Source organism: Stigmatopora argus, chromosome 5, assembly GCF_051989625.1.
Source record: "Stigmatopora argus isolate UIUO_Sarg chromosome 5, RoL_Sarg_1.0, whole genome shotgun sequence".
Classification (NCBI taxonomy): domain Eukaryota; kingdom Metazoa; phylum Chordata; class Actinopteri; order Syngnathiformes; family Syngnathidae; genus Stigmatopora; species Stigmatopora argus.
In genome coordinates this window covers 1,914,783-1,938,186 of record NC_135391.1, presented here as the reverse complement: position 1 = coordinate 1,938,186, position 23,404 = coordinate 1,914,783, and the positions used below count along the sequence as shown (strand labels likewise).

Genomic DNA, 23,404 nt, shown 5'->3' with positions numbered 1-23,404 from the left:
AGGCCACAATCCATTGGGTGTATTGACAAAAGAACTACATATCCCAGCAGTCACCGCGCAGTACTTTTTCTACGGGGAAAATAGTAGAGTCGGGGGCTGCTTGCCGTAGTTATGAGAGCTGTAGAGGATGGTGTACCCTATCCACTGATTTATTTTAGAATTGGTCCATATATAAAGCGCACTGGATTATAAGGCGCCCTGTCTATTTTGGAGAAAATTTAAGACTTATGTGCGCCTTATAGTCGTGAAAATACAGTAGCGCTGTTAGCATAAAGTTTTCAATGACTTCCAATTCAGGCTACTTTTGCCATAAAAGGTTTCAATCTGAGCATTTCAAGGTCGTGTTTCAAAGCCTGTTTTGACTGAAAGTTCTGTTTTCCTGTTGAGATTTATAGCGTAAGTTTGAAAGGTTTGATTTTTATGATTCCTCATTAGTCTGGCGCTGACACTAAAGTGACAAGAAGTAATCGGGTGTCAACGTGGCCTTTTATTTTGTCATTTGTCAGCGAGAAATTGTCACCTGAGATCATTTGGGATTCATTACGTGTCGTGTTTTTAATTTTGTGCCAGGGCGGCACTGAAAAATTGTCAGCTGTTGATAAGCAATGTTGCAAAGATGGGAAGAGTAAACAAACATGTCACTCAAGTAAGAATAGTGTTTCTTCAAATTTAATATTACTCGGGTTAAAGTAGTCGTCCAAAAATGTACAAAACCGTATTCAGATTATTTCTTTGAACATAATGTAATCTACATGAACTGCTATTATTATACTATATCTTATTATATGACCATATTTGGGCCGCCCCCAAAAATCGGTGTTAAATAAAAACCCTGGGTGGCATGTCAAAAATCCATTTAGTAATATTTTTTATTAATTATTTTTAGTCTTTTATTTAGACTTTTTTTTTTTTTTTTTTTAATCTTTTATTGTGACTTAATTTTTTTTATTTTATTTTTTTAGTCTTTTATTGTGACTTAATTTATTTTTAAATTTTTTAGTCTTTTATTGTGACTTAGTTTTTATTTTTTTACTCTTTTATTGTGACTTCAAAAAAAATATATTTTTTTTAGTCATTTATTGGGACTTAAATTTTATTTATTTTAGTCATTTATTGGGACTTAAATTTTATTTATTTTAGTCTTTTATTGTGACTTAAAATTGTTGTATTTTAATTTTTTTAGTCTTTTATTGTGACTTAATTATTTTTTTTAAATTTTTTTAGTCTTTTATTGTGACTTAATTTTTTTTATTTGAATTTTTGTAGTCTTTTATTGTGACTTAATGTTTTTTGTTTTATCTGACCACCAACACACCCTGTTATGTTTTTTTAAAGCCATAGTTATCTGAAAAATGGTTATGTTCAGCAGATGCCTATTTAGCCTTTTTTCCCCATTTTAAAGTTTTTTCAATGTTATGTTTGTTCTTGCTTTATGATTTTTTTTTTAAATGCGACTTATACTCCAGCGCGGCTCATGAATAATTTTTTCGTCTTTACTGTGTATTCGTTGGCCGGTGCGACTTATACTCCGAAAAACACTGTCGTTTATTATCTGTTTTCTGTGGGATTTATGGGTAAATAATTGATTTGGTTATTTTTGTTCCAGTTCCATGTGACGCCGATTGTCAGTCATGTTCCGGAACACCCGATCACTGCGATAGCTGCAAGGACCCGAAAGCCGTCCTCCATCTTGCCCGCTGTCTTTTGATTTGTCCAGAGGGCTTCTTTGCAGACGGATCAAAGTGTGCAGGTATTTTCTTTCAATCTAATTTCATCAAAAGAAAAGTCTATTGCGGTCATTGGCAGTCAAACAATATCACTCAATGAATGTCTATAAGCGTCAATGGAATCGAATTCGTTTTGCGCTACGAGACATTAAATGATCGCAGGTATAATGAAATTAATAACGGAAATTGATGGGACGAAAAAGATTGGGTTTTTAAATGTTCTTTATTTTCTCTTATTAAGTGCCTACAAGGCAACATGTGCACAGGGATGTCGGTCGTTAAAAGTAACTGGAAAAAAATGGTATGTACTATGCAACATTTTTAGAAAATTATGATATTTATCATAATCATGACAAAATCATCAAGATGAATACAAAAAAGGTATTGCAGTAATCCCTCGATTATCGCGGTTAATGTAGACCAGACATGGCCGCGATAAACGAAAAAACGTGAAGTAGGGTCACCCCTATTTAAAAAAATATAGTATTTTAAAAAATAAAGTAAAATAAAATTATATATTCATAATAATAATATTTAAATTATAATTATAATAATAATATTTTTTTTACTTCATTGCTGAGTCCGAGTAGCAAGCGGAGGAAAGGGGTGGCTTCCACTTGTGAGTTTCAGCGTGGATTTTCACATTTTTATGAACTTTAAAAAAAATCATATATATATTTTTTTATAAATAACTAAATAAATAAAAATACAACAAAAAAAGTTCCACTTGCGAGTTTCGGCGTGAATTTTCACATCTTTATGAACTTAAAAAAATAATAATAATAATTCCCCTAGAAAAAAATCAGCAATGTCGTGAAACCGCGAAAGTTGAAGCCGCGATATTCGAGGGATTACTGTATTAAATTAGATATGTAGTCGAAATTGGCAGAAAAATCAAAATCAGGTGACTCGAACCGAGCTGCAGAAATATGTGACCGAGACGACTCTGCTACATGAAGTATGAATATGCATGAATACATATTTAAAGCGCTATTGAGGCTTGACTCCATCCATCCGTCATGTCAAGTGAGGTCACGTCCTTCAATTATTCATCTAAAATCACGGAGGACTAAATTGAGTTAACCTTCAACCAGCAAACAATCAACTTTTACTATTTCATACTTCAAGTACATGTCTACATAAATGCGTATATCTTTGCAAAAAAAAGGAATTATTATTATAACATCTCACCTTGAAGTGAGGCATCATTTCATTTTTTTTTTTTTGTTTGCACCTCATTGACTGCCTCGCCTGACTTTTATCGCCCATTAAGGCGTGAATAGCGGAATCATAAAAGCTATTAAACAGGAGCCGTTTTGGCAAAAGAAAAAAATAATAATAATAAAATAAAAGAGCTACCAATGTTTGCGGTTGTCACGTTAATCGTTTAACCCAAAACATTTTGGACGTATACATAACAGTTTTTACACATCGATAACTCGATTTCATGTGGGCCGGACCATTTTAGATATAATATTTAGATATTTTTTTTATAAATGGATTAAAAGAACTGGATTAAAAGTCCTGAATATTCAGTTTTTTATAGATCTAAAACAATGTTTATTTTAGCTTTTTTTATATAAATTTTTAGATTTTACAAAATTATTTTTGAACTAAAAACACAGAAAAAATTGATTAAAAAATGACAATTATTGATTTAAAAGGGGGAAAATCAGGAAATTTAATATACATCTATACTCTTCATTTTAATTTCATCCTAAAACAGAAAGTCGGCACTCATGATTTACTTTCTCGGGCCGCACAAAATGATGCGGTGGGCCAGATTTGGCCCCCGGGCCGCCACTTTGACACCTGTGCATTAAATGATAGATTCTTGAAGAAATAAATTGTCAAGACTCACCTATTGAAATTGTAGCGTAAAAAAGAAAAAAATTGTGACGGTTCGCCTCTGCATAGTTGAAACCACTGATGTCATCATAGGTAAGGGTTCTGGGAGGAGACGTGTGACTCAATGGAAAATAGTAGTTATTAAATACAGTGATTTTATATTTTTAAGTATCTTTAGCATGTGTGTACTTTTCAAAATAAAAGTAAACTAAAAATTTTTACTATACACTACAGATTTATGATCTTCATCTGAATTCTATCATAGAACACGATGTTGACACACACCATGAATGTTTTTGGAAACCTGAGTACCCATAGAAAAGCCACCTAGGCAGACGGCAAACATGCAAACACCACACGGGAAGTTTGCAACACACCAGGATTCGAACCTTTGATCTCAAAACTGTTAGGCGACCTACCAACCACTTCTCCACCGCGTCACCCGCAAACTAGCACATTTATATATATTTATTACTCTTTTTTTCATGGTTTCATCTAGGACCAAGTTTTTATTTATTTTTATTATATTTGAAAGTATAGAAGTCCATGATGCAAACCTGCACGCGTCCACTTCAAACTTGTGACTTTTACGAGTCCTTTAAATCGTCTTTTTATCGGCTATACTATCTGCGGCGCAGTGCCGAGCCTGGTTGGCCGGCGGCGATGAGATTTCAAATTTACTAGTCAACAAAGTTCACTTTTTTTTTTATTGTTAAGCCGTTTTTTGCAGGTCGCCACCAAAAGTGCAGTTCCATTATTTCAAATGTGACATTTACTCCGCAACAACTTTAGGGAGAAAAGACAGATTCTGCTTACGTCAGTAAAGAAAAAAAATGTCCTGAAATGAACTACCGCCGTGAAAAAGAGAATCTATGAATAATATTTTACTTTTATTCTTGAAAGCGTTCATTAAAGTGTTGATTTTTAAGATGGGGAAAACATTCTGAAACAAGTTTACTAGTATGTTTTGATTTTGAATCTATTTATATAAGTGGCTCATATCGATTCATTTTCTGAACCGGGGTTGCGGGGGGTGCCGGAGCCTATCCCAGCTGACTTTGGGCTGAATTGGTGGCCAGCCAATCGCAGGGCACGAGGAAACAAAGAACCAATCACACATACCTAGGGACAATTTAGCATCCAATTAGCGTAGCATGCATATTTTCGGAATGTGGAAGGAAACCGGAGTACCCATAGAAAACCCACCAAGCCCGCTTTAACCTCCTTAAGGTCGCGGGGGGTGCTGTAGCCTATCCCAGCTGACTTTGGTCTGAATTGGTAGCCAGCCAATCGCAGGGCACGAGGAAACAAAGAACCAATCACACATAACTAGGGACAATTTAGCATCCAATTAGCCTAGCATGCATATTTTTGGGATGTGGAAGGAAACCGGAGTACCCATAGAAAACCCACCCAAGCCCGCTAAGGTCGCGGGGGGTGCCGGAGCCTATCCCCGCTGACTTTGGGCTGAATTGGTGGCCAGCCAATTGCAGGTCATGAGGAGACAAACAACCAATCACACATACCTAACGACAATTTAGCATCCAATTAGCCTAGCATGCATATTTTTGGGATGTGGAAGGAAACCGGAGTACCCATAGAAAACCCACCCAAGCCTGGGGAGAACATCCAAACTTTGTACCATGAGGACCCAGCAGCTGGGATCGAACCCTCGACTCCACAATTGCGAGCCCGACGCGCTAGCCACTTATGCACCGTGTCACAGATTCAAAATTTTCACTCCAATTTATATGATTTTTTTTGCTTTCTATTCCAGCTTGTCCTTCATCTTGCGCCACCTGCAGGAGCAGGTGGTCCTGCCAATCGTGTGTCCCCCAGCAGCCCCTGCTGAGCGTGGAGGGCGACCGGTGCCTGGCGACCTGTCCCGTCGGGACCTATCGGGACGAGCACAGAAGGCGATGCAGACGTGAGTCTCCCACTTTTTTAAAATTTCCCATCAGCTCCTTTTTCATTTTTTTGTAATCATGGCCATTTCTTTTCTTTTTATCTCGTTTCCCGCAAAAAAAAGTGAGTCAGTGCTCGAATGAGTCACGGAAACTGGTCGCCGCTTGTTTGTTTTCTATCGATTGCTTATTGATTCGTCCGCCAGGTTTAGCCACATTGTTTGTTAAGCTTCTTGTTTTCTTTTGTTTTTTTATCTGGGAATTAGGGTGCGACGTACGTGCACGCAAAGGTTACCCGCGGCTTTCGTGGGATAAAAAAGCACAGGGCAGTTCTTATTTGGGTGAGATTTATCCATACACGTTCCATTTTCTTAAGGGTAATTCTTATATTTTAGCAAATAATTATAAAATTCTGATTCTTATAGTCCTACTTTTTAGACACTCATTAATTGATAAAATCTTATGTTATTATTATTATTACTATTATTATTGTATTATTATTATTACTATTTATTATTATTATTGTTGTTATTATTATTATTATCGTTATCGTTCTCATTATCATTATTCTTATTCTTATTCTTATTAAATTATTATCCGGTATGTATTAAAAAAAATACATTTTAACAATTTAATCAAAATAACAATACCACTGTTTTCCTCTGCATAGTTGAAACCAATGACGCATACGACTATACTATATTTTACTACAGTTTAGCCCAAAAACAACCCAATTCATTGGCCACATGTCATTTGTCACTTATTCAAAACGTTTTTGATTTAAAACTTTGACACTTTGACACATGTGAATTAGACTGTTTGTTTTACCAGGTTTCCGTATCATATGTTGTGAATAAATGTTTTGTCATGGCGACGTGTTTAGCATTAGCCAGTTAGCAGTACCGGTGCAATCCTTGGTTTGACCTGAGAAAAACAAAAAAATACATTTATACAATTTTTTTAGTCACAATTTATGGGTGCGCGTTATACCCGAATAAATACGGTACTCGTTATAACGCCGTCTGACCTGCGATGCCACGCGATGTTGGCAATTACGCCATTCCGCATGAAAGCAAACGAGCGTGTTTAATAATGCAGCGGGCGCTAATGTCGGATGACTTAACGGCATTAAGTGTTATCGCCGGAATTGTGGCGCTCAACCCCGGGGAACGCAAAGGTAAAATTGCAGACACGCGTGATGGATCGGCTTTATAACCTCGGCAGAAGGAGGCGGGACGAGAGGCGGGAGACCCGTTTGCGTCCGCCACGGCCGCCGCCGCGCCGTTAATCAGGCAATCTGCCCGTAGCCCCGAGCCAGGACCGCTAAGTGAAAGCCGGCCGAGGAGGGCGAGGCCGCGCCCCGCGGGCGTGCTAACGTGCTAACGCGCTTCTGTGACTCTCGGAAGAAAGATGAAAAGCAACCCCGCCGCCGTATTTCACGCCGTTAACGACGATCGCGGCGAGGACAAAATTTCTGAATTAGCCTTTGAAATGTACTGTTAAAGCTAGATATAGGGCACACGTGTCAAAGTGGCGGCCCGGGGGCCAAATCTGGCCCGCCGCATCATTTTGTGTGGCCCTGGAAAGTCAATCATGAGTGGCGACTTTCTGTTTTAGGATCAAATTAAAATGAAGAGTATAGATGTATATTAAATTTCCGGATTTTCCCCCTTTTAAATCAATATTTGGAATTTTTTAATCATTTTTTTCTGTGTTTTTAGTTCAAAAATCATTTTGTAAAATCTAAAAATATATTTAAAAAAAGCTAAAATAAACATTGTTTTAGATCTATAAAAAAACGGAATATTCAGGGTTTTTAATCCAGTTCTTTTAATCCATTTAAAAAAAAAATCTAAATATTATATCTAAAATGGTCTGGCCCGCATGAAATCGAGTTGATGTTAATGTGGCCCGCGAACAGACCCGAGTTTGACACCCTTGATATAGATAGGGTTTAGGTCAGGGTTTCAAGTGACCCAGAATCTTAAAAAAACTTTGACTTAATTTAAATTAATTCATCCATTCATTCATTTTATGAACCGCTTATCCTCGCAAGGCTCGCGGGGGGCGGTAGGACACCCTGAATCGGTGGCCAGCCAATCGCAGGACGCAACAAGACAAACAACCAATCCCTCATAGCTAGCCACAATGTAGCCTACAATTAGCCTAGCATGCATGTTTTTGGAAGGTGAGCGAAAACCGGAGTACCCCAAAAAAACACAGGAGCCCAGAAAAAACATACAAACCCACACAAGAACCCATCAGGGATTGAACCCTCTACCTCAGAACTGCGAGGCGCCCGTCACACCCACTTCTCCACCGCGCCACCAGACTTTAATTAATAGACATTAACAATTTACGTAAGCTGTCATTCAGAATAATTTTTGTTTTTTTTTTAAACTCCAAAATTGAATTAGTTTTTAAATTAGCTCAGCTTTGTCAGGAAACCTTTCATTTTTTTGCGGATTTTCACGAGGAGTGGAATTCAATTTCAGTCGACTTTTCAGGGCAAACTATCTCCGATATGAGAATCTGTCGTCTTGCATGTTGTCGTGTGTGTGTGTGTGTGTATGTGCATGTGTATGTGTGTCTGTGTGTCTGTGTGTAAATGTGTGTGTGTGTGTGTGTGTGTGTGAATGTGTATGTGTATGTGTATGTGTGTGTGAGAAATTCAAAGAGAAAGAGTTCTGGAAAGGTTCCCAGCAGATTGCAGCTTATCTTTGCACCGGAGCAGGACCACCCAGAATAAAAGTCTTTTTTTTTGTTGTATGGAGAAAAGACCCCCCACGGTGTGTTTTGGTTGCTACGTATACCTCTGGCTTCCTTTTTATTGCAGCTGCATGTAAACAATGTTGGCATGTTAATGACACGAAGGAGGAGGCATCGCCTTGGAGATGCGTTTTTTTTTTTGTTCTTGTGACAAGTGCAGCAGGTTCAGGTACAACCCCCGTCATAAATTTCGATGGCGTTTTTGTCGACATTTTCCAGGCGACAACAATGGCGGAAACGCAAGTACAAAAAAAAAAATAGCGCCATAAATTTGGGTTGGCTTTTCTGTAATGAGTAGACTACGTGTGTCAAAGTGGCGGCCCGGGGGCCAAATCTGGCCCGTCGTATCATTTTGTGTGGCCCGGGAAAATAAATCATAAGTGCCGACTTTCTGTTTTAGGATCAAATTAAAATGAACAATATAGATGTATATTAAATTTCCTGATTTTTCCCCTTTTAAATCAATAATTTTCATTTTTTAATCCATTTTTTCTGTGTTTTTAGTTCAAAAATCATTTTGTAAAATCTAAAAAAATATTTTAAAAAACTTATTCTTGGGGTTTTTCATTGGTAAAATTCAGTGGACATTTTTACCCAGTATAAAAAAAACTTAAAGTGGAAGTGATTATTGTATTTTACATAATTTTTTTTAACCTCCTTTGGAATTTTACCAAGTATGCCCACCATTTTGAATTGAAAGTGTCCAGAATGTTGTTTTTTTAAGCATCTCTTGTTATAATTGGACAAAAAGCACCCAATCACACTTTGCCGTGCCCCTGACTGATGATTGGTTGAGAATAATGTCAGATTTGGCTCATGATAATATTTAATTTACACCAAAAAGTCACTTTTTTCTGCATAAAATGCATTCTTGTATACTTTGAACACATTTGACTCATTTCGCTTATGGAATTGTATCATGGTTTCATTATTTTATTGGATTTTTGTAATTTATTATTTTGCTTCACATAAAACACATCTGGCGAGTGAGAATCCTAAAAACAACTGAAAAAGTAGCACATAAAACCTCTGCAGTGATTTTCTCCAAAGAAACACCAACCTTTTTAATATTCAAAATTTCAACAAAAAACGCGATGTCGTGAAGCCGCGATATTTGAGGGATTACTGTACAAAGAAAAGCACTTGCGGGTCAAATCTATTGAATTATTGAGATTTCAAGACATGGCATGTCCATCACACACGTATGCCATTTTGTGCCGATATTGTTTTTTATTGCTCGTGTCGTTCCAAATCATAACTTGTGCCAGGAAAATAACCCCCGCATATTAATATGATGGCGGTTGCATTCTGATCCTCTTTGCAAAGCTGCTTTGTCTGTGCTCTCTTTAATAACCCGAGCTCTGATCTTATTATCGGGTGCGCTACAGTAGTAGTAGTAGTAGTCGTCGTGGTAGTGGTGGGGAGGCTCTAATCTCATGTCCTCGCCTCGTCCGGAATAATTTGGCGATGGCGGGGGGACGGGGCTTTGCGTTGACTCAGATTACGCATAGCGATACTGATCGTTTGGGATTCCAGCCGCACGCACGGGGGAAATAAATTGCTTTCTCCGCAAAGGGCCGAGGGAAAGGACGCGTAATCCACCCCCACGTGGGCCCAAGCCCACATAAATAATGCATTGGAATATTATATGAAAGCTCGCGGGCCCACACAGCATTATTTTTAATGTAATCATCGTTTTTTTTAACATTGTGCTTGTTTGTTTGTTATTTGTACACATTCCAACTTATCTATGTTGTTGACTACTTATTTATGGTTATTATTTATTTGTTTATTTGTTGATGTTATTTGTGCATGTTCCAACTTCTATGTTGTTGACTACTTATTTATTGTTATTTATTTATTTGTTTGTTGATGTTATTTGTGCATGTTCCAATTTATCTATGGTGTTGACTACTTATTTATTGTTATTTTTTATTTGTTTGTTGTTGTTATTTGTGCACTTTCTTACTTATCTATGTTGTTGACTACTTATTTATTGTTATTTTTTATTTGTCTGTTTGTTGTTGATATTTGTACACTTTCTTACTTATCTATGTTGTTGACTACTTATTTATTTGTCTGTTTGTTGTTGTCATTTGTAGACTTTCGTTCTTATCTATGTTGTTGACTACTTATTGTAATTTTTTATTTGTCTGTTTGTTGTTGTTATTTGTGATCGTTCCAACTTATCTATGTTGTTGACTACTTATTTATTCATTTGTTATTTATTGTTATGATTTCTCTGTTTGTTGTTGTTATTTGTGCACTTTCCTACTTATCTATGTTGTTGACTACTTATTTATTGTTATTATTTATTTATCTGTTTGTTGTTGATATTTGCACACTTTCCTTCTTATCTTTGTTGTTGACTACTCATTTATTTATTATTTATTGTTATTATTTGTCTGTTTGTTGTTGTTATTTCTGCACTTTCCAACGTATCTATGTTGTTGACTACTTATTTATTTATTATTATTTTTTTGTTTTCGGCAGGTTGTTCCGAGTCATGTTCGGAGTGTGTCGGGCCGAGCCCGAGGGAGTGCTCGTCATGTTCTGACCCGGCCGATTTGCTCCAAAACGGCGAGTGCGTTCCCGACTGTGGCCCCGCCTTCTACAGTCAAGATGGCGTCTGTCACGGTAAACGTCACTCACTTCACCAATCCACGTTTTCCCAGTTAAATTAAAAATGATGAGGCAAAAATAATAATAATCGTTGGAAATGAATCGTATTGAAACCAAAACTAAAACTTGTTTGACTTTGGCCGTCGGCGACGTAAGGTCTGTGACCCCAAAATGGCATTTGGTGACAGGTGATATTTTTTTTCACCTGGCCATAAATGTGAAAAAGGCAAAGATGCTCCATCCAGCGCACAAATAACAGATAAGCACTTTGGTCGTCTGAATAATGATTGGACCTTGACACCAAGTGAATGTCGCTAAGTGCTTTGGACAAAGCAGCCCGGCTGTTCAAAAGTATTTTCTTTTTAAAAAGCCTCATTTTCCGCTACAAAGTGATTGCGGAAAGTTGCTCCGCCCCCCCTGCTGAGCCGACATCCCAAAAAGAACAAATAGACAATGACGTCGGCGCTCCTCTTAGATGCCAAAAACAAACGTGAAAAGAAAAGACAACCATTAGCTGCAAATCTTTGTGGCGCTAATGAGGAGGCCAAATATGAATATGGATGATTTCTATTTGGGGGATTGACTTCCCTCAGGGAGTCTCGCTGCTTAAAGAAGTCTTGCGCTTTGATCGCAATTAGGATGTGGGCGGAGTCGGTCACTTGATTGGTACGTAAATTTGGTTTGGAGTTTGGTCCTTTCGTGAGGTTGTAGATAGATTACCGTATTTTCTCGAGTATAAGACAGTGAAATTGAAATAAGCCTGAAAAAGTGTTGGTCGTCTTATATTCGGGGTCTAAACATACCCATTCACAATGCTAGATGGCGCCAGATATCTTTAAAGCGAATGCTCAACACTTTAAAACTATGTTAATGCAGTTATTGCAGTGGTTAATTTACATTTCGAAAATCAGAAGCCATTACAAATGTGATTGGACTGTAGTTTACATATTTAAATGTTCAGATATTAAGATGTGATGGACAGTTTTTGTGAAATTATTGTTTTGCGATGCAAAATAACATGCTTTTCTCTCGAATATATTGTTATAATTATTTGTTTCAGATGTACTGTCATTATTTTCTGTATAAAAATTGAATTTGGGGTTCAAAAAGTCTTGAAAAAGAGGGGCTCGTCTTACATTCGGGGTCTAAACTTACCCATTCACAACACTAGATGGCGCCAGATATCTTTCAAGCGAATGCTCAACACTTTAAAACTACATTAATGCAGTTATTGTAATGGTTGATTTACATTTTGAAAAACAGAAGCCATTACAAATGTGATTGGACTGTAGTTTACATATTTAAATGTTCAGATATTAAGATGTGATAGACAGTTTTTGTGAAATTATTATTTTGCGATGCAAAATAACATGCTTTTCTCTCGAATATATTGTTATAATTATTTGTTTCAGATGTACTGTCATTATTTTCTGTATAAAAATTGAATTTGGGGTTCAAAAAGTCTTGAAAAAGAGGATATCGTCTTATATCCGGGCCAATACAGTAGACAAATTCTTCCATTTTAGCTAGAGTTTAACATCTTTTTCCGAATTTGCTAGCTTGCCACGCGTCCTGCGCCTCCTGCTTCCCCGACAAGCCCGACTGCTTGAGCTGTCCGTCCGGCAACGCCTTGCATCATGGGAAATGCGCAGCGGCGTGTCCAGCTCAACACTACAACGACAGCACCGGCAGATGCCGAAGTAATCCATTTTTTTGCACTCTCTCATATTCCTATTTTTCTTCTTGCATCATGATATTATTGCATTGCCTTCAGGCTGCCACGCTTCATGCGTGTCCTGTTGGGGTGCGCTGGCATCCCAGTGCACGTCGTGCCCACGTGACCTCCTCCTCCACCAGGGGCAGTGTTTGAAGGCCTGTGGCGAGGGCCTGTACCCACACGCCCACACCTGCCACAGTAAGCACTTGCCATTTATACTATATAAACACATTATAAATATTTTAGACTTTCGGGATTCCCGCAGATCCGATGCTCACGCTTTCTCTCCGAAATCTACTTTTCAAAGAGAGATTTGTTCAAAACCAAAAGAAAGACCGAACAAGCAAGCATCTGTGACCGGTCGTTTATGTTATCCAAGGCTATCAGCACCTTACTGGTGGGCGGGGCAAACAAAACATTGTTCAGGCTCGAAGGAAACTAACACATTGGATCAAATTTTCTACCAATAGGACCTAGGCGATTGATGTATTGAGCACCCATGCTGTTGATCCTTGAAAAAGGTCTTGAATTTATTATTTTTGGGCCTTAAATCCAACGGACCTCTCTCAAAAGCTCCGCCCCTTTAGTTACGGTTGCGAAACCGACAAGCTGGGTGACGCCAGATGTATTCCCAAGGGTTTTAAGTGTTTTATTTTGGAACAATATCCTTCAGATTGAGGCAAAAGGGTTTACAATGTGAGGCGGAAAGCCATATTAAAAACCACGCGACCTTTGGGAAATGAAAATATGAATGAAAATTTTGATCCTGCCACCCCGTAAATGTTTTTTCTAGATCCGCCCCTGTCGTTTTTGTCTTTAAAGTCATTTCAAATGGGTTTTAAAAGGTCGCCTTGAGCCGCTGGAATCCTGAATGTGTAGGGTGATACTTGGTACTTTGTTTTTGCAGACTGTCACCCTTCGTGTCGCCGGTGCGAGGGCCCCCTGGCCTCGGACTGCCTGCGCTGCCTGAAAGCCGCCGAGGTCCTGGCCCCGCAGTCACGGGACCTCTCATCGCCCCGCGGGGTGTGCGTGGCGGACTGTCCCGCCAACACCTATGCCGACCACCGGCGCACCTGCACAGGTAATGGCTAAACAAGCTTTGCTACTTTTGAGTCGAGGGTTAGGGTTACCCATTTTTATTCGCTAGGACTTATTCTCTTTTCAAGAGTCCATTTTTTGAACAGTCAAAATGGAGGACATCCAACAATTCGGGGGCGCGAGTCGCCCGATTTTATTTTTCATTTACTTTCTCGGGCCACACAAAATAACGCGGTGGGCCAGATTTGGCCCGCAGCCGTCACTTTGACACATGTGGCCTAGTCTATGGACGCAACAACAAACAAGCCAACACAAATCAATATATAGTCATGATAAATAGAGAATCAAATAGTAATGATGAATAAATAATTATGAAATAGTTATAGATAAGTGGTCAGCATAAATAAGTAGTATAAGTAGGAGTAATAAGTCTTGATTAGGTCCTAGGTGCAGAACAGGAGTTGAGCTCTTGGGAAGAAACTGTCCTTGACTCTGTTTGTCTTGGCTGTTATGGCTCTGTAGCGCCTTCCAGAGGGCAGCAGGTTGAAGTGGTGGAAGTTGGGCTCCGTATTGTCTTTTATGATGCGCTCTGCCCTTCTAAGGCACCGGTATTCGTAGATGCTGGACAGGGTGGGTAGGGGCAGTTGATGATCTTTTGGGCTGTTTTGATCACCCTCTGCAGTCTTTTCCTGTCTGCTTCTAAGCAGCTTGAGTGCCACAGTGCCATAGGTAAGCATGCTCTTGTGCTAAATTGTGCGCAACAAAATACGGTTGTAAATAAACTCCATTTAAATAGTTGGTTGAAATGAAGACGGGTTGCCAAAATGTGGTGGTCGACCAGTCCTTGTTTGTTTGTGGACAGGGAGACAATTTGAAACGCTCTTATATCGTACGTCACCCCCAGGTTTTTGTGTGTGTTTGAAAATGGGGTCATTTGTGCGTGTGAAATTGTTGTGTAATCGGCTCATATTCCAGCCCGTTGTTGCCAGCCTTTTTCTCCTCCGGAATATTAGTCAGGACGACAAAAACAAGATTAAAAAGAAAAAAAGAGGGAGGGATGTGTTTTGTTTCTCCGTTAAGTGTGAAATTGTACCCACTTAGCAGCCGTCTTTGTCTTGGGGGGTCATCCGGCGTTCAGTAGCACACTTTTTTGGCAGCTGTCTCGGTCTTTGAAGGTCAACCCGCGTTCTGGAGTGCACTTTTTTGGCAGCTGTTTTTCTTTTTTTGGGGCGCATGCTTTGACTCATTGATGTTTGCTTCTTGTCTGAGCTTAGAGGAGGTCCAAAATCAATGGCACTCTCGCTCCTAACTTGTAAACCCATTGGTTTTGTTACGGCGCTTACGAAAAAAAACGTCATGTGGGGTTCATTGTCTGGGCGATTTCACCCGAATGTAAACGCTTATGGCTGCTTAAAAATGAAATTGTTTCTGTCTCGAGTTACATTTGAAAACCAAATGGTCTTTGTTGTTGATATAAAAACGTGTTCGCCAAAAGTCAGAAGAAATGCAAATTAAGGTCAGAAAATACCGCTGCGAGACTTGAAAGCCAAGGCGCCTAAAAGTTCATAAAAAGTAGTCAAAAACATAAATAAATAGTCAACATCATGAGTAGTCAACAACATAAATAAGTCGTCACCTACATAGATTAGTCAACAACATAGACAAGTAGTCAACAACATAAATAAGTAGTCAACAACATAAATAAGTAGTCACCTACATAGATTAGTCAATAACATAGACAAGTAGTCAACAAAATAGACTAGTCAACGACATAGATAAGTCGTCAACAACATAAATTAGTCAACAACATAAATTAGTCAACAACATAAATTAGTCAACAACATAAATTAGTCAACAACATAGATAAGTCGTCAACAACATAGATAAGTCGTCAACAACATAGATAAGTCAACAACATAAATTAGTCAACAACATAAATTAGTCAACAACATAAATTAGTCAACAACATAAATTAGTCAACAACATAAATAAGTCGTCAACAACATAAATTAGTCAACAACATAAATTAGTCAACAACATAAATAAGTCGTCAACAACATAAATTAGTCAACAACATAAATAAGTCGTCAACAACATAAATTAGTCGATAACATAAATAAGTCGTCAACAACATAGATAAGTCGTCAACAACATAAATTAGTCAACAACTTAAATTACTCAACAACATAAATTAGTCAACAACTTAAATTACTGAACAACATAAATTAGTCAACAACTTAAATTACTCAACAACGTAAATTAGTCAACAACATAGATAAGTCGTCAACAACATAGATAAGTCGTCAACAACATAAAGTAGTCAACAACATAAATTAGTCAACAACATAGATAAGTCGTCAACAACATAATGTAGTCAACAACATAGACATGTAGTCAACAACAGACAAGTAGTTGTCAACATAGGCAAGTAGTTGTCAACATAGACAAGTAGTTGTCAACATAGACAAGCAGTTGTCAACATAGACAAGCAGTTGTCAACATAGATAAATAGTCAACAACATAAATAAGCAGTGAGCATGGATAAGTGGTCACCAAATAAGTAGTCAGGTACAAAAAGTGACTTAATTGGTAAGCAAGCAGCCTGTGGATTTTAGTGCAAGTGCAAGACAAGAAATGAGTCTTGATTCGGTCCGCCTAGATGCAGAACTCCAGTTGAGTATGGTGACGCACGGCTCTTGAGAAGAAAGTGTCCTTGAGTCTGTTTGTCCAATCACACCCACACACTCATACCCACAAATAATATAGCCCACAACAGTTGTTGGGATGCGGGACGTATTTGTTTGCAAAACCACCAGTCTTTTAAACGACTGACTTGTTGATGATGTTTATAATAAAACGTTCATTTTTGCGTGCCTTAATGTGTTTGTGTTTGGGCTCTTCCTACACAAACAGTATAAATTAGGGCTGCCCGCCTTAAGACTGAACTCAATGCATCATTGGGAGAGTTGGCGCAAAATCAGCCTCATCGACCGGCCGAATTTGTCCCGATTCAGCACAAAAGTGAGTAATGAAGCTCATTCTGTGTGGGAGCCTGATAATGTAGTGGCTAAAGACGCGCCGGGGGTGCTCATATTCGTCGATACGCGCTCCTCCAACTTTATGCGTCACATTTTACTGCGAGACGAAGAATCGATCGCTACTGGGAATGATTTAATACTGCGTTTCGAGATAAAAAAAATTCAATGCAGGCTTACTGAATTCTAACGTTGATGTTTACAAAAACATCAAGATGCTATTTGATGATGTGAAGAGAGAGATTGAAGATTAAAGGGTCTTTGATGATGATTTCAGAAGGTGAAACAGTGACTACATTTTATATGATATTTTTAAAATGGTTTTTTTTGTCTTTTTTTCCCAGAATGTCACATGTCCTGCTGGCAGTGCACGGGTCCTTATGCAGATAATTGCACATCTTGCCACTCGCCGTCCGTTCTACATGACGGACAATGTGTCCATGCTTGCCCGCAAGGATTCTTTGGACAGGAGGACCACTGTCAAGGTGTTTACTCTAGTTTTCATACTATACATCACATCTGAGTACAAGTTGCATTAGCCAAAAAATAGCCAAAAAATAGCCAAAAAAAAACTAGCCAAAAACTAGCCAAAAAAACTAGCCCAAAAACTAGCCAAGAACCGACCCCAAAAACTAGCCCCAAAAAACTTGTCAAAAAATTAGCCCCATAACTAGCCAAAAAACTAGCCAAAAAATAGCCCCAAACTAGCCAAAAAACTAGCCAAAAAAACTAGCCAAAAAAACTAGCCAAAAAATAGACAAAAAAAATAGACAAAAAACTAGCCAAAAAAATTGCAGACAAAATAGCGGTTCAAGTAAAAATAGTTAAACGGAGAATTTCAGGCTACTGTTAATGTAACTTTTACAGTTTTTGGGATAACAATAGCCTAAAAATATAAACTTTTGGTAGTCAGAGAGAAAAAAAAAACATTTTAGTCGTGCTTGAGGCAAACTATGAAACGAAAAAGTGTGACTTATAGTGTGGAAAATACAGTAATAGTAAAATAATATTAATATGCTAATATATAAAAAAGGTAAAATAAACATTGTTTTAGATCTATAAAAAATTGAATATTCAGGGCTTTTAATCCAGTTCTTTTAATCCATTTAGAATTTTAAAAAAATCGAAATATTATATCTAAAATGGTCCGGCCCACATGAAATGGAGTTGACGTTAATGCGGCCCGCGAACCAACCTGAGTTTGACACCCTTGGCCTAATGAGAAATCTTTGGAAGAAAAATGGCTCTGAGCCAGAGAGCAAACAGACTTGGATTGTTTCCTGGCTAAATGTTTTGTTTTGCTTGGTTGCCCTCTCGCTTGTTTTGTTTAGCTCTTGAGGACAAACACACACACACACCTTAATGTATCGATGTCTGACACACAGGAAAGTTTCACTGTAAACCTTTAACAAGGTTTAACTGAGCAAGCAGAAAATCTACAATGTTTAAAGACAACTTTGTTAGCGCTCAAATCAAAGGTCCCAACATTGATTGGACGTCCAGAAATGAGAAGCTCAAGATTTAGTTGGGTTTTGAAATCAGATCTTCAAAGCCAATATTTTAAAATTAGCTTTAAAGTTAAGGTTTTTAGGACTGCGTTTTAGATTAAAAAGTCAAAGGGGGATCAGACACATTTTTTTCTCAGAGGACTAGCGCCATCTCTCGTTACACAGAAGAAGTGCAAGGTAGGAAGAATTTAAGCTTCTTGTGCGTGCCGTATTTAATTATATTTTCATCAGTTGCTGCATGGCCAAGAAAAAAATGGGACGGCGCTTTGCCCAGTTTGTTTGCGCACCCTTGGTTTGGAGTTTTCTAATTGGGCTTTGTGGCCAAGGACAGGCTTTCAAATTAAAACAAAATTGTTGTTTTTGCAAATTAGTGCCAATGCCTGATATTTGGATTTGAACTCCGCTCAAATATTGACGGTGTATTTTTCCCTTCCGCACGTCCGCCAGTTTGCCACCCGTCCTGCCAGACGTGCTCGGGCACCTCCCAGGCCGACTGCACCTCGTGCCCCCCGCTGGCACACCTGGACGAAGGCCGCTGCCGGACTGCCTGCCTGGACGGGAGCTTCCTCCACTCCGCTACGGGCCAATGCCGCGGTAAGAAAATTGCCTGGGACCTTTCCAGCGGGAGATTTTCAATTCCCGCAGAGAAGCTAGTCGCTGCCACTAATGGCTATGAGCGTCAAATACTCATTATAAGACGGTCCCACCTGCTTGTTTAGAACCAAAAGACAATTGTTGCGCTATTAAAAAAAAGAAATGCAATCATCTATTAGGATCCGACAGCCGTTTCTGGCCACCATTTAAAAAATTCAACTCTCTACGTTGCACGGTTTAGACAAACGTAGCGAGAGAATCTTAACATACACACACACTCACATATCACGCTAGTTATTATTATTTTTTTTTACAATTGTTGCGCTATTTAAAAAAAACAAATACAATCATCTATTAGAATCTGACAGCCGTTTCTGGCCACCCTAAAAAAATTCAACTCTCTATGTTGCACGGTTTGGACAAACGTAGCGAGAGAATCTTAGCATACACACACTCACAGACCCTTAAATCACGCTAGTTAAAAAAAAATTGCGAATTGAGACCAACATTTCTTAGCTTGGGGGACTTGACTTAGGAGTTGTTGTTTTTTTAAATGGGGGCGGCGTTTAAGCGGTTAGCACGTCGGTCTCACCGTTTGGGGGCCCCGGGTTCGATCCCAGGTTGGTCATGCTAGGCTAATTCTATGCTAAACTGCCTCCTCGTGCCCTACGATTGGCTGGCCACCAATTCAGAGTGTCCTCCAATGTCAGCTGAGATAGGCTCCAGCACCCCCCGCGACCCTTGTGAGGATTAGCAGTTCAGAAAATGAATGTTTTTTAATGACGCACTAGCATTAGTTTATCACTAATGCTTACATATTACAAATCACCACACATAATGACAATATCATAACATGCAGTCACATATTCTTTATCCTCCACAAAGACTGCCCCATACCGCATTACTATAACGATCACGGCAAACGGATTGTACGTCTGTCGCCGTCACCGGCGACCAATAAGTGTTTTTTCGAGCGATTCGGAGACATTCTGGAGGGCCGACAATCCCATCCAAATCGGGCCTTTTTCGAGACCGCCTCCCAAAACGATCCCATGCTGCTGGCTAAATCAAAAAATGTTGCCTTGGCGAGTCCCCCTGCCGTTCTTGTTTTGTTCATCTCGCTGATGACAAGGTGGGCTAACGATCGCGGTTTCTTCCCGGAGATCCAAAACAATCCGAAGACAATCAGGCCAAGCAATCGGGGGCACCGCACCGTTACTCGGCGCCCCCGCGCGCATTTTTAACGACACTTTCTGATGACACGCGTCGTTTCGCGACGCCGGCCGGTGATCGGATCGAGCCCGTGGGGGGGGGGAGGGGTCAAAAGTGTTGGTTAATAAATGATGCCTTGCGGGCTCGTAAAAATAGAACGGTCCTTATTTCAGCGTCCAATCCACCTTCACGCTCCGGTGGGAGGCAAACTTGGTTATCGCTTGGTTGTCACGCTGACTGCGAGTAGTTTAATTTAAGCGCGGGAGCGTGGCGTGTTAATTTCCCAGGTGCGAGATTTGATTTTATTGTATTTATTTTGTTGATGCGGTTGTGAAATTCAATTAAGGATCAATTTGTGATGACAACGTTTTCGACCAGACGAAAAATGGCGGCATCATTTCTTCTTCGGATTAATGTTTAGATTTAAGATACGCTTGTTTTACGTTATGTACCAAGTAAATAGTTAAAAATTTAGACATAACTTTGGCACCGTCAAGCTGTCAGCGTCATACAGCGACATCTACAAAATCTTGAATTTAGTGCATACTGATTGGTCCAATTGGGAAAATTTTTAGACTTTTAAGTGCGCCCTTGTTGAGTACAGTAATCCCTCGAATATCGCGGCTTCACGACATCACAGATTTTTTAGTAAAGTATTTTTATTTAAGTTCATAAAAATGTGAAAATCCGCACTCGCTATTAGGACTCAGCATTTAAATAAAACATAAAAAAATAGGTAGATAAGTAGGTAAGTAGGTAAGTAGGTAAGTAGGTAAGTAGGTAAGTAGGTAAGTAGGTAGATAGGTAAGTAGGTAGATAGGTAAGTAGGTAGATAGGTAAGTAGGTAGATAGGTAAGTAGGTAGATAGGTAAGTAGGTAGATAGTAAGTAGGTAGATAGGTAGGTAGGTAGATAGGTAAGTAGGTAGATAGGTAAGTAGGTAGATAGGTAAGTAGGTAGATAGGTAAGTAGGTAGATAGGTAAGTAGTAGTAAGTGGGTAAGTGGGTAGGTAGGTAGGTAGATAGGTAAGTAGGTAGATAGGTAAGTAGGTAGATAGGTAAGTAGGTAGATAGGTAAGTAGGTAGATAGGTAAGTAGGTAGATAGGTAAGTAGGTAGATAGGTAAGTAGGTAGATAGGTAAGTAGGTAGATAGGTAAGTAGGTAGATAGGTAAGTAGGTAGATAGGTAAGTAGGTAGATAGGTAGGTAGATAGGTAGGTAGGTAGATAGGTAGGTAGGTAGGTAGATAGGTAAGTAGGTAGATAGGTAAGTAGGTAGATAGGTAGGTAGATAGGTAGATAGGTAGATAGGTAGGTAGGTAGATAGATAGATATTTTTTAAATAGGGGTTACCTCTACTTCGCGTTTTTTCGTTTATCGCGGCCATGTCTGGTCGACATTAACGCGATAATCGAGGGATTACTGTAAATCCATGCCGCGTTGTTTGTATGGTTTAATATTGCTTAGTGAGGCTTAATTGCAATCATTTTTAAGGGAAGCAATTAGCCGAGATTGACAGCTATGCGTTCCTTTCCATCAGATTGCAGCCCCGACTGCCAGCGCTGCGCGGCGGACCTCCAGACGGCCGTCGGCAACCTTTGCCTTTGGTGCAAAGGCCCCAGCGGAGCTAGCTTGTTGCTAGGCGACCACTGCGTCCCCCACTGTCCCCGGGACCACTACGCCCGGCACGGAGCCTGCATTCGTGAGCGACCATTCAAAAAACTTCTCTTTTTTTAGTTTTTGAACTCATCATTAAACCAATGACTATTATATTAATACTAGATGGCAACAATATGAGTCATGGTCATTTCATTTTTAGCTCATTGGCGAATGTAATAATTTCATTAATGTCACATTTTTGGGGTAATAAAATCCAAATTCGTACTTAAAAAAAATCCTAAAAACTGATAGACAGGAAGGTTTTTTTTTTTGTTTTTTTTGTACTTTTTAGATTTTGATTTAAATAATAAGTCAGACTATTTTTTTATTTTTTTGCCAGGGTGTCACCCTTCGTGCGAAGCCTGCAATGGGGCGGGACCTCTTGCCTGCACTTCCTGTCACCCCTCCAGCGTTCTGCAGCCCTCCGGGGTCTGCGGCCCCCAGTGCCCGCTAGGTTACTATGACAACGGGCAGAGGGTCTGCCAAGGTCAGTCTTCACTTTCTTTGGCCATCTTGTCTCTGCGCTAATGAGATTGGAGCTAAGTGAAAATCCCACAAAATTTGCATTTTTTTCTTCCATAAAATGGCTTCATTTTAACACATCGTAGTTTCAACAACTCCTGTATTAAATAGGAAAATAATCGTGTAGATTTATCAAGGTCTTTTGAATGATATAAAAAATATTTCTACAATTGCTGCTTGAAAAAAATCAAACTTTATCTGACAAAAGGTGGTCATGGTCTTTTTAAGAATATATAAAAATTGAATATTTTCAAAATAAATTGTATTCATGTCACTAATGCCAATTAAGGAAATTCAATGCTATATTTAAATTATATATATATATATATATATATATATATATATATATATATATATATATATATATATATATATATATACAAATTGAATATTTTCAAAAGAAATTCTATCCATGTCACTAATGCTAATTAAGGAAATTCAATGCTATATTTAAATAATGAATTTTTCTTTTTTACAAAGAAATACTTCTACATACTATATATACCTAGTATAATATACTATATAACTATACTGATACATTAAAAAGGTAGTACCAGTACTTAAAAAAAAAATTATTTATTATTATTAAATTTTTTCTCCCCTAAAATCTTAATTCTAAATGTCATAAAATGACTTTCAAAAGGAATAGCATGATTATGTTTATGTATAGTATGACAGTATGAAAACCACAACTTAATTTTTTTTAATAGTCCATTTGAACTAATTTAATTGCCAAAAATGTTAATTTTCTTAATTTTCCTACAAAAAAGTCCCCCAAAAACGAATGAAATAGCACCTTATAAGATTTCCCCCAAACTTATTCTGCGTTGTCGCCCGCAGCTTGCGCGCCGGCCTGCCTGACGTGCGACGGGTCGGACGCCTGCACGTCGTGCCGCGACCCCGCCAAAGTGCTTCTGTTCGGCGAGTGCCAGTACGAAAGCTGCGCTCAGCAGTACTACCTCAACACCACCACGCGCACCTGCACAGGTAACACCCACCCGTGTCCAATTCTGGCAGAAAAACACAAAGACCAATCACCAAACTTACATAGACAAAATACCGTATTTTCCGGACTAGAAGTCTCACTTTTCTTTTTTGTAGTTTCACTGGGCCTCCAACTTCAGTGTAACTTATATATACAGTGGTAGCTTGAGATACGAGCTTAATGCATTCCGGGACTGAGCTCGTATGTCAATTTACTCATATCTCAAATGAATGTTTCCCATAGAAATAAACAAAAAACTAATTAAT

The 23,404-nt window shown here is 38.8% G+C and overlaps 1 protein-coding gene across 1 annotated transcript in view; it reads left to right on the top strand.

The window, feature by feature from the left end:
- fras1 (Fraser extracellular matrix complex subunit 1) overlaps positions 1 to 23,404 on the top strand; it is a 119,582-nt gene that overhangs the window by 52,636 nt on the left and 43,542 nt on the right. The window contains exons 12-22 of the mRNA XM_077600573.1: positions 1,607 to 1,750; positions 5,353 to 5,502; positions 10,742 to 10,885; positions 12,430 to 12,570; positions 12,645 to 12,785; positions 13,495 to 13,668; positions 17,005 to 17,145; positions 18,616 to 18,762; positions 21,513 to 21,674; positions 21,972 to 22,118; positions 22,994 to 23,140. Of these exons, the coding sequence (XP_077456699.1) occupies positions 1,607 to 1,750; positions 5,353 to 5,502; positions 10,742 to 10,885; positions 12,430 to 12,570; positions 12,645 to 12,785; positions 13,495 to 13,668; positions 17,005 to 17,145; positions 18,616 to 18,762; positions 21,513 to 21,674; positions 21,972 to 22,118; positions 22,994 to 23,140 (1,638 nt within the window). The remainder of the gene's footprint in view (positions 1 to 1,606; positions 1,751 to 5,352; positions 5,503 to 10,741; positions 10,886 to 12,429; positions 12,571 to 12,644; positions 12,786 to 13,494; positions 13,669 to 17,004; positions 17,146 to 18,615; positions 18,763 to 21,512; positions 21,675 to 21,971; positions 22,119 to 22,993; positions 23,141 to 23,404) is intronic.